This window comes from Lactuca saligna, chromosome 9 (assembly GCF_052625555.1).
Source record: "Lactuca saligna cultivar CGN05327 chromosome 9, ASM5262555v1, whole genome shotgun sequence".
NCBI classification, from domain to species: domain Eukaryota; kingdom Viridiplantae; phylum Streptophyta; class Magnoliopsida; order Asterales; family Asteraceae; genus Lactuca; species Lactuca saligna.
In genome coordinates this window covers 62,059,655-62,071,600 of record NC_136425.1, presented here as the reverse complement: position 1 = coordinate 62,071,600, position 11,946 = coordinate 62,059,655, and the positions used below count along the sequence as shown (strand labels likewise).

At 30.3% G+C, this 11,946-nt stretch overlaps 1 protein-coding gene across 1 annotated transcript; it reads left to right on the top strand.

Moving 5' to 3' along the window:
• The first annotated feature begins 1,999 nt into the window (after positions 1-1,999).
• LOC145015004 (spermine synthase-like) lies at positions 2,000-6,525 on the top strand. Its single transcript, XM_078973456.1, has 11 exons — positions 2,000-2,104; positions 2,884-3,023; positions 3,169-3,213; positions 3,291-3,367; positions 3,452-3,574; positions 3,673-3,777; positions 3,858-3,930; positions 4,100-4,171; positions 4,528-4,723; positions 4,824-4,953; positions 6,354-6,525. The coding sequence occupies exons 2-11, from the start codon at positions 2,891-2,893 to the stop codon at positions 6,411-6,413; spliced, it is 1,014 nt and encodes a 337-aa protein (XP_078829582.1). The 5' UTR covers positions 2,000-2,104; positions 2,884-2,890; the 3' UTR covers positions 6,414-6,525.
• The last annotated feature ends 5,421 nt before the right edge of the window (positions 6,526-11,946 follow it).

Genomic DNA, 11,946 nt, shown 5'->3' with positions numbered 1-11,946 from the left:
GTCCAAATGAGTTATCTCACTATACTATGTGTTACAATATATATACATGTATGTTAGGACATAGGAGTTAGTAGAGTAGCGTCGATAGTATAACTTCTATGTGCCTGTGTCAGTAGAAATTCATGTGTAGTCTCTATGTATGATTATGTATATCGGGTAGGGCCTATTATGTATGTTGGGCAGAGCCCATTAAGTAGTTTGGGTGGGGCCCATTAGGTAGTTGGACGAGCCCATTATGTAGTTTGGATGGGGTCCATTTGTATTCATGTATATGTATTGTGGTATATGGTATTTTGGGGAACTCACTAAGCCTAACAGTTACTTAGTTGTTACAAAGATTTTACAGGCACTCCATTGGTTCGTAAGAAGGGAAAGGTTCGACTATACGCACGCGCATTCGCAACATATTTCCGCACATTGCAATCACACCCTGATATATTTTAATAAATAAAAAATGAAAACAAAAATATTGTCTTTGAAAACGAAACGTTACAATAATAAACAAAACAAAAATGACCATAATAGAAATGATCGTTAATAGAAATAACCACAAAACATAAAAACATAAAAAATAAATAAATAAATAAATAAAAATTATAGATTAAAATTTTGGAGTCATACAAGAATTTTGTTTTTTTATCAACCTATGCTTTTTTCCATCAATTTTCTCACAAGTTTGTAAAAATTTATACTCTACAATCTCACAGTTACGCTCAACTTTCTTTATCCAACACTAAATGGCTTGAATTTCTTTCTTCCTGACACCTATCTATTTTTCTCTTGCTTTAATGACTCATTACTTACCCTGCATTTGTTACCATGAGTCCCTTAAATTTCGCTTTCAATTTTTTTTTGTACTCTGTTTATTTATTTATTTTTTTATCGTCTTCCTCGTGTATTCAGGGATGTCCCAAGACCTTAGCTCATTGTTAAAGCTTGAAGAACAACTGACATTATGAATGAATTTCGACTAGTCGGAAGACATTTTCAAAGAAAGACTTAACGGATTTTTGATGTGAATTATATTAGGATATAAATTAATTTAGATAGATCGTGAATATGGTCCTAATTAGATGTGTTGTAGTGACAATTAAATGGTAGATGAGAATAAAATAGTATGGGAGAGTTTAGTAGTTCATTTTATTATGGGAGTTGATCCGGATACAATTTTTTTTAACTGTTTATGTTTTAAAGAGTTGTATAGTTATATAAAACATGGATTTTTGTACATAACAAAAGTTTTTATGCACCGATGACTCTCATTTTATTGTAGTGTTGGTTTAAACATTTAAAGACCCTTGAGTATAAAATTGCATTTACAATATTTAGCTGCTAACAAAAAAATATATAGAAATGCCAACTCTTGAATATTCGTTGTTACAAAGAAAATAGTTATTTTATAAAAATCCATAAAATTAATTATTTTGATTAAAGGTCACGTTTTTGTTCATAACGATTAATTTAACAATATCCCAACAAAAAGAAAACAAACTCAAAGACCAGATGTATAATTAACTCTTAGTCTAATAAACAAATGCAAACAATTTAATAATCTTGTATAAATAATCTAGTTTAAGAATTTAACAACACATGCTATTACAAATAAACTAGTGAATGTTCTTAGATAATAAGACCGGATAAAATTGATAAATAGCATGTCCTTTTACAAGTCAATCAAACAAAAAAAATTAGAAAAATTAGAGACTTAAAATGTATCATGTACATTTATTTATTATTATTATTTTTCATGTTGTTGTACTTATACATCGATCAAGTCAATTTTTTCATTGGGGACAGTGGGATGGAACTTAAAAATAAAATAAATAAAACATTAAAAAAGCGAGGGATTGGTGCCCACGTGAAACGTGCTAGACCCTTATTAAGCCTTTCACATTTTTCCTCCAAGGACAAATCCGTCATTTCACAACATTCACTAACTGTTCGTATGAACAACATAATAATATATATACGTATGCTACCATTACGCCATTTGCATCCATCGACTCTTCAAAGCAAGAAAAAAAAAAGTTAAAATTCAAATTCAGCTAGCAGAAAGACAGACGCGACTTCGATTAATTGATTCTCTTTCTCGCCTTCAAAGCAGGTTTAAATTTGCATGTACTCAGTACTCGATGATAACTTAATTAACTCCTAACTTACGTTGTATTTTCCATGAATCATGATCATGATTCATCGTAGTTTTCTGTTGAATTGATTGATTTCTATGCGTTTTCTACCTATTAATTAGTTTTTATGACCGAATGCATATGCTTATGTTTATGTTTACGTATCAATTGATGAGATATTTCTTGTTCTTATCGTGGTAGTTGGAATTTCAGTAAATTCCCAAATATTACTGGTTTTCCCGCCGACTTTTTTAATCAATAGCTGTATTTATGATTCCTGCTCAAAATTTTTTTATTGTATTTTATTTTGGATTAATCAGACTATTTAAATGTGCATGGTTGATCTTATTGCGTTAATACTCGATCTTGTAAATTTGATCAAGTATATCAATTACTATCGCTTGCATTTTGTAAACTTCGGAAGAATTTTGTGGAAATGAGGGAATATAATCATAGAAGTTAAGTTTTGGATTCTAAAATTTGGACACATAGCTTAATAATGGCAGAATGAAGTATTTGGTGTGAAGATCATGTTGGTTGCTGCCTTTTTTCTAGCCATGATTTATTACCCTTTTTATGTTATTATATTTCGATGGTCCTTTTCATTCTATCATTGAAGAGTTTTTTTTTTTTTTTTTTTTTTTTAAATATATATATCTTCATTAATCATTATTATAACTAAAAATTTATTTTACTATATTTTGATTGTTCTTTCATTCCAAAAGTTTTATTTTAATTATAGTTGTATTCCAAACAGGAAAATCATGACTCTGAATGAGAATAACAACACTACTATTCCTCCTTGCTGCTTAAAAGCCCGAGCTTTTTCCACCGAAGCCGACTTTGAAGCCAGATGTCATCCAACGGTTGATTCCGGATGGTTCTCCGGGAATCAAAGTGATTAACTTCTTCATTTCTTTCCATTCATATTTATATTAATATATTCATTTTTTTCAATTATCATAATAATCATGTAATACTGTAATACTATTACCTTTTGATTGTTGACATATTTTGACCATCGCTATGTTACTAATTCCAGATAAAGTTGGCAAAACAATGTACTTCAACAGCCCCTTGTGGCCAGGTATTTTATAAATTCTAATTCCATGTTTTCCTTATTTTTTCCATAAAAGAAACAAGAAGTATAATTTCCACTTTCAGGAGAAGCACATTCCTTAGAAGTAAAAGAGATTCTATTCAAAGAAAAATCAAAGTATCAAGACGTCTTAGTTTTTGAGGTATAACGTTATATATAATTAATTTTTCAATTTTATAAATCGTAAACACATATACTGAAATTATTATTTTTAATTAATTTTCAGTCGTCAACATATGGAAAAGTGCTTGTTCTTGATGGCATCCTTCAACTAACCGAAAGAGATGAGTTTGCCTATCAGGAAATGATAACACATCTTCCCCTTTGTTCCATCAAATCACCCAAAAATGTAACTTTTCTTCAAACTAATAAATAATTGATCACACTGCTCTTTATTTACAACAATTTGACTTTTATGCCCTTGTGTAATATATATAATCCATACAGGTTTTGGTTGTGGGTGGTGGTGATGGTGGAGTTCTTAGGGAAGTTGCTCGTCACAACTCAGTAGAACTTATCGATATATGTGAGATAGATCAGATGGTTATAGATGTATGTGATGTGAATGCATATATTTATTTGTATTCTTGTTATATATTATGGAGGGTAATTATGTAATTTTCTATTTCTAGGTTAGTAAGAAGTTCTTCCCTGGTTTAGCTATTGGCTTCGAGGATCCTCGTGTTCATCTCCATGTTGGAGATGGTAATACACTCCAAGAAATATATATATATATATATATATATATATATATATATATATATATATATATATATATATATATATATATATATCTTTTGTAGGAAAGTACTTGTTATTACTATTCTAAATCTTTTTTTTTTTTTTTTTTTTTTTTTTTTTTTTTTTTTGACAGCTCTTGAGTTCATCAAGTATGTCCCAAAAGGAAAGTACGATGCCATTATTGTCGATTCATCAGATCCTGTAGGTATGTGTTAAAATTTAATGATAAAAATTTTGAACAAATTTTCAATATAACTATAAAAATTCAGATAGTTTTCAATTTAACCATTTTGACATATGATATAATAGACCAAAATGGTAAATTTGGAAAATTATCCATGAAACATGATATAACAATATTATAATATGTCAGGTCAAAATGGTTAATTCAGTTAAAATGTTGGAAATTTTTATGGTTTAATCGGAAAAGTAAAAATATTAGTGGTTAATTACCGCAAAATTTCCCAAAATATATTTTTTAGTAATTTTCCCTATATGATACAATCAAGTGAATGAAATTACGTTTTTATTTCTTGTATTTAAAACGTTTCTTTAATGTAGGTCCCGCGACAGAGCTAGTAGAAAAGCCTTTCTTTGAGATGCTTGCGAGTGCACTACACCCTGGTGGCGTGCTTTGTAACATGGCAGAAAGTATGTGGCTCCACACTCATCTTATTCAAGACATGATTTCCACGTGTCGTGAAGTGTTTAAAGGCTCTGTTCACTATGCATGGGCAAGTGTCCCCACATATCCTAGGTTGGAAGCTAATTTTAAAAATTGTTAGAATTAAACATCCTAATTAAAATTTTAATTAAGTGATTAATTCATCATGTTTGTTTGTGTTATTATTATGCAGTGGTGTTATAGGGTTTATTTTGTGTTCAACTGAGGGTCCTTTTGTAGATTTTAAAAATCCCGTGAATCCGATTGAGAAGCTAGCGAGGACAATCCACCATGATAGAGAACCAAGATTTTATAACTCTCAGGTATGTTAAATGATAAGCTAACTAAAAAGCTAGTTTATCAATAAGTTATCTCCATTAGCTTTTTAAAAAGCTAGTTTATAAACTACGATAAACTATTTTTGTGGTCTCACCAAATGATATATTGCAAAAAGATGATTTTTAGAATGCAGCTTATGTGCGTCAAATATAGCCTAAATGATTGTTGTGAAAATTTGTAATTATATAGTTAACTTCAAAAAATCAATACATTTTTAACCTGTTATTTAAAGGAGAATTTTGTCCGTAAATATCCTTGTAAAACTTGATATTATATGTATATCTTGATAAACCTATAAACTTATATAGGTACCCACATACTTAATTCAATGATAACAAATCTATTTAACAATTAAAACATTATTTTTAAATTTAAATTATAACTAACTTACTAAAATATCCATTTGCAATCATTCCCATAATTGATATTCTTATTCACGACCTGATAATATTTTTGCTAATCGGTTAGGAATATGCAATCAAAAGGTTTTGCTAATCGAATATGCAATCATCTGTTTTTACTTCAATTTTGCTAATTGAAGATACAATCACCATGTTTTTCCACTAAAATCAATTAGGAATATACAATTTCTAGTTTTGTTAATCGATTATGTTGAACATGAAGAGGAAAATAATCATATCATTAATAATCATATTGTGATAAAGGAGATCGATTATGAGAATGATAATAAATGCGTACTTTAATTTAAAGATAATGTTTTTATTTTTATTTTTATATAGATTAATTATCATTAGATTAAGTATTTGGGTATATATGTGAGTTTATAAATTTTATAAGGATATATATGTAATTTTAAGTTTTATAATGATATAAATGTAATTAAGAAAGTTTACAAGAATATAGACGCGGATTTAAAAAGTCACTACTTTATTTATTTTTTCAATAAAAAATGTACATTTTGCAAATTTTACAATTTAATCATTGGCATTTTACATTTTAAATAATTTAGTTATTTTTAAGGGACCATTTTTTATTTATTTCTTGATGAGAGTCTTTATCAACGGTCTTTGCTTGAATAGAAGCCATAAGTTTAGGGTTTATATAATATAAAAGTCGTATCCAATTGAAAATTATCCCAAAATAGTTTGAAACTTTTGATACAAAAATTATATATATATATATATATATATATATATATATATATATATATATATATATATATATATATATATATATATATATATATATATATATTTCTGTCATGTTAAAAAAAGTCCTAGACCGGTAATTTTTGAAACATAAAGATAAAAAAATATAACATTATTCTTTTGAATAAAATGTCAATAATTATGAGCTTTTGTGATATTTTTCTAAATTTATACGGTGATTATTTATTTAGTGTATTTATGTTGTTTTTGAACAGATACATAGAGCGGCCTTTGCGTTGCCATCATTTGTGAGGAAACAAGTGAGTAGTCTTTGAAGAAATTCGATAACTAATAAGCTATTTTGTAGCGGATGAATGTAGATTGTTGATGTTGTTTCATTATTAAGCTACGTTCTACCAATCTTAAATGAAATTAATATTGGAAATAGCCATACCATAAAATGAAAATAACATGTGATAAGGGAATATATAGTTGTTGATTTATGTGAAATTTGTATTGTTAGACTTGTAAACACTTATATAAAACATATAAATTTTTTATCAAAGCATAATGATATTTAAGTTAATTAAAAAACGTGGAAATGTAGTATTTTAGTTATGGTAATCCGTCATATTCCCCGGATCGCATGATAAAAACAAATATCAAAATTTAGGAGCTTAGGAGAGGGGACACATACCAACATCCGAGCCTAAATCAATGGTGAAAAGAGGTGTTTGGGGTTGGGACCAAGAGGAAATACCATGTACCGTCATCATTGTTTCACCGATGGGCCCTTCTCCTCCGGTAACCTCTTATATCCACTTTCAAGTGTCGACTTCTAGCCTTTAAAGATTTGAAAAATCAATTATTAGATCAAAACAATGCCTTAGGCCCTGTTTGATATGCATCTCACCGAGTCAGGTCAGACATTTTTGGCTGACTCGGTCAGACGAAAGGTGTTTGATAGACAAATTCTTGACGTCTGACTCGGAAAGCAAGGTCTGACCGAGAAAGAAGTTGAGAGATGGCTGATCCAGAAAGAAAGTGAGGGTTTCCAATAGTACACTTGGCTTGGATAAAAATTCATAGCTAATGAAGGTTATGGGATTAGAACTTAGGTCTCCCTTGTAAAAGGGATGGTGTTTACCAGCAAGCTGAATGGACTTTTGTGTTTTATTTCTAAAATAATATATTTAATGTCTATTATGCTGGAAGTTTTTTATACATTATTATTATTATTATTATTATTATTATTATTATTATTATTATCAATGTCTATTATTATTATTATTATTATTATTATTATTATTATTATTATTATCAATGTCTATTATTATTATTATTATTATTATTATTATTATTATTATTATTATTATTATTATTATTATTATTATTATTATCTTCATATTGCATAGAAACGTGTAGAGCATCGGGGTAAAATGGTTATTTTGCACCAGTCAGCACATTCAGTCAGATTTTCAATCAAACAACATGATTTCTTACTCAGTCAGAATTTCTTACTAAGACAGACTTTTCTCAGTCAGCACTTTCTCGATCAACAACTATCAAACGGAGCCTTAGTCTTCTATTATTTAGTTATTTTAAATCAATCTAATTTCAAAACAAAAAAAAATATTTAATTGTCCTGACTAGGTTTCATTTTGGAAATGGCGATGTTTGAGTTAAAAGATCCATTACATTGACCTAGAGAGAATGAGAGACAACTGAGTTAAGAGGTCTCCCATGGTGTTGAGATGGTAATATTTTTGTGTAGAAAACTGAGTTAACATGTTTTTTATGGCATCATAATGATGATGTTTGTGTAGATAATTGTGTTAAAGTAACAGAGGGGAGGTGAAAGATGGTAAATGACCTTATGATTTCATGTGGGTTAACGGTGATAGGGGATGCCAACTAGGATGGTTGTGTGATACATAAACTTGGGAATGTTAGGTTGTAACATCCCATTTTAAGGCTAGTTAAAAGTCTAGTTAAGAAAATAATAATAATAATAATAAATAAATGATAATTTATAAATAACCTACATGATATTGATAATAAAGAATGAAAATAAAACATACAAAAAGACTTTAAGTGAATTTTTTTTGAAGGACAAAAACTATTGATGCATTATTTTATGTGCTACTAGTTTTAAATGTATATTAACACTTAATCACAACTAGACTGGTACATAACTAGATAAGTATACCTATTCGTTTAATAGTATATGAATGCTTATCGAACACTAGAGGAACAAGTATGATCACGTAAACTAAGAAAAAAACAAATAATGATTTAAATCAAGTTTTAAAGAGTATTTCCGTTTAGTTTCGAATCACCTCTCTCCTATGGTTGATTTATTTAACAGTATAATAGATAATTTAGTTGGTTAATGAGTTATACGATGACTAGTTATCTTGATTGAACTTTCTAGTAATATTAATTAATGAACACTCACTCATTGATCTTGTAATTAACGAATGCATAATTAACTCAAGTTATCTGAACTATGACCGATATAATCTAGTGATTTATCATCAATGTTCATGATAATCATCAAGCACATATCATGGCTATTTAGTACTTCTCAAACACAATCAAAATTAACGATTAATATTACCTAACCCTAAGATTTGATCTATCTCTAGTCCTAACAATTTAATGATCATATAAAAGTTAAGATTCAAGTTTATGTAATTAGATTGATCCTCTTAACTACACAAAACTCAATACTATGTAAAAAGATAACTACTTTAACATGCAAGGTAAATGACCAATTAAACACAAGTAATAATCAAACTAAATAAATCCAATATCATCGAAATCAACACATAGTTTTGAGGTTCATCTATACTACACGAAAGTAAAGGGTTATTGTAGTGGTGTTAATCATGATGACATATGCGGAATATGAAATGATCTAGTGAATCATACAAGAATCATGACCATGAAGAACACAAGAGTAAATAAATCGTTTAAGCACTCATTAATTTTTAGAAAGAGTACAAGTGGGTTTGCAAGAATTCTCTCTCTAAACTAATCTCTCATAAAGTTCCTTACATAAAATGAGTGTCACTCACTTCCTTATAAAGAAAAGACAACTCATTACACATAAAAAAACGAGTAAGCACACATGACATCCAAGAGTGACTTTGCACCCTAACATTCTCCCCTTCAAAGTTAGGATTGGATGTCCCAGCTTCAATATCCAATGAGCTCGCATGATTAAGACCAACTCCCCCTCGAAGTAATATCGGTCTTTAAATCCACAAATGAATACCCGAGAAGCTTCGAATACCTACTCTACATTTTCCCAATTTTTATAATCAACAAGTGATTATAAAACCCACTAAGGTTGAGAAGCACCCGAGGAATAAACTTCAAAAAACTCCCCCTCGTGCCAAAAATGAAACTACGAAAAGCTTGCATGGAAAAACAATCACGAAAAAGTTAAGAAAAATTTCCAATTTTGTGAAAATATTCAACTTTTGGGTGAGACTTGCAAAAAATTTGAAAATTCAGGTAAAAACTGCCAATATCAAAATTCTACAGGGACCCTTTGCACTAATATTCCCAATTCATATAATTTTGAGTCCAATTGTGAAATTCGGTAAATTCTGTCTTTTTTTTGAAACATCAGGAACTCAATGCAAACTTTTTCACACTTCACAAAACGTTTACATCATTTCGAAAGCGGGTAAGAACTGTCACTTATTTAAAATTTGAGGGACTTAAATCGAAAAGTATTCATGTTCTTCTTCAACTCTTTACCAGTTATCCATGTCGAATTTTACAGCAGCGCCTACCACTATTGCAAAGTCCTATTATCCATTCGTCATCAATAAATCGAACAGGAGCCCACTCGTTATCAACCCTTCGCAAGTAAACCACTCGTGTCACACCCCCGAACAAGACGGCGGAAACGTCCGGGGGCTGTCGTGACTCAATTGAATACCATCACAATGAATATACATGAAACATAACATTATACATCACCAACATTTGGAATGATACAACTGGTAGCGTTTACATCCATTACATTGTTCCAAAACATTACATTCTCAAAAATAACTGTTCGATACTAAATTAAACCACAGCAAAACGTCATAGAGTACAATTCATCCTTCACTTTATCTGTTACCTGAGAATACAAGTATTTTGAAAAACGTCAACATATGAAATGTTGGTGAGTTCATAAGTAATGTTTGAAATCCAATGTTTGTAATGTGTTGAAAAACCACCAGAAAATCCGATATTTTCTGAAAATAGTATAGTCAAAAAGGTGTGAAGATCAATAGGTATGCTTGTTTGTTTCTATACTTGTAAAAATTGTTCATTTAAAATTTTGTGCATTCCGAATCCGTATGTATTGAAATACCCTAGGAAAACCCGATGTTTTCCTAATTCTTTGAATTACATGAATGTACATTGAAACAATTGCAACGCGTGAAATTATCAGTACCAGGCGACGTTGGATTATTTTTGAGCATGATTATTTGCTACAAACACACGTTACACAAACGACTAGTCTATAGCAATACTAACGATCCCGTAGGCGTCGTCCGTACTAATCACGTTATCCAACTGCCCTGACTACGTGTAGTCCCACACCCGAAGAGAACGAGGACACGAAGGCCTCGATGGCTCCATTAGCCGGTTGGGGATAAAAAGGTACGAGGGGTCCCAGACCCGCCTCGCATGAAAAGGTAGACTCTACTAGCAATACCAAAGGACCCTTGGGGACCAGTAGTATACAAGCCATTGAAAGTCCTTTTACATTATGTCGGATCGGTAAAACCCAACACTTCGTAAGATAGAGGTCTTCGGGCCTTAAGATCAGGTCATTGGGCTAGCTAGGCTCAACAAACAAGATTTTACACTTTTGGGGCCCAAAGATGGTGCGTAGACGTCTGTGCACACTCGCATGTATATTGAATTCCCAAACGTTATTAGTTATGAATCGTAATGTCGTAGTGTCATAGTGTCGTCGTGTTAGTAGTTTCAGATTTTTATTGGTTCGAGACCGAACCAATTCGTTTAACAACGATTTTTGGTGTTGTAATGTGTTGTAATGTATTGTATTTCGTCGATAGTCGTGGTACCATCATTTGGTCAAATTGCATGTATTGAATTAGCCTTGAAAATTTTCTGTTTTCAGCCCCTCCTTGTTTGTAAAAATTTACTTTTTCAACCCTTTATTTAAATACTTTCCGGTTTGGTCCTTAAATCAATTTTCTTGACATTTTAATACCAAAAAGTATTGAAATAGATATTTTCCAGCATATTTTTCCTAGAAAACAGCTTAAGTCCCTGAAATTTCAGTTTTCTCGGTTATAACCCTTCTTTTTCGCAAGTTTGACAATTTTGGCCCAAATTGTAAAATTTTGCAACTTTAGTCCCTTTTAAATTTAAAAAGCATTTTAAACCTTTGAAAAGGACTTGGATCACTTATAGTCCACTGTTTTACAGAAAAACATAGTTTTGGCCCTCCAAAACAGAAAATTTCGCATAATGGGCCTCATTGGGCCAAAAATGTCATTTTTAGCCCATTAAGCTTGAAATTTATGTTTTTAATCCTCTAAATGAGTATATTTCCAGAAATTTTTTTATTGAAACTGTTTTGACACAGTTCATCCATCAGAATTCGTGATTTGTCAATTTGGGCCCTTAATTTTTGTATTTTTCACATTTTAGGTCCAAAAATTGTGTTTTTAGTCCAAAGAAATTATTACTAAACCACTTAGCTATTTTTCTAGAGACACTTAGTATGTAGAAATATAGTAGAGGCTAAAATCATTTAACATAAGGTAAATCTCGGTTTTGAGGAGTTTTATGGCTAAATCCAACATTATAACTCACAAAAGCACA

Coding starts and splice junctions, on each gene's coding strand:
- LOC145015004 (XM_078973456.1), top strand. CDS start 2,891: ATGACTCTGAATGAGAATAACAACACTACTATTCCTCCTTGCTGCTTA. Junction 3,931..4,099: donor TCATCTCCATGTTGGAGATG/GTAATACACTCC, acceptor TTTTTTTGACAG/CTCTTGAGTTCATCAAGTAT. Junction 4,172..4,527: donor CGATTCATCAGATCCTGTAG/GTATGTGTTAAA, acceptor TCTTTAATGTAG/GTCCCGCGACAGAGCTAGTA.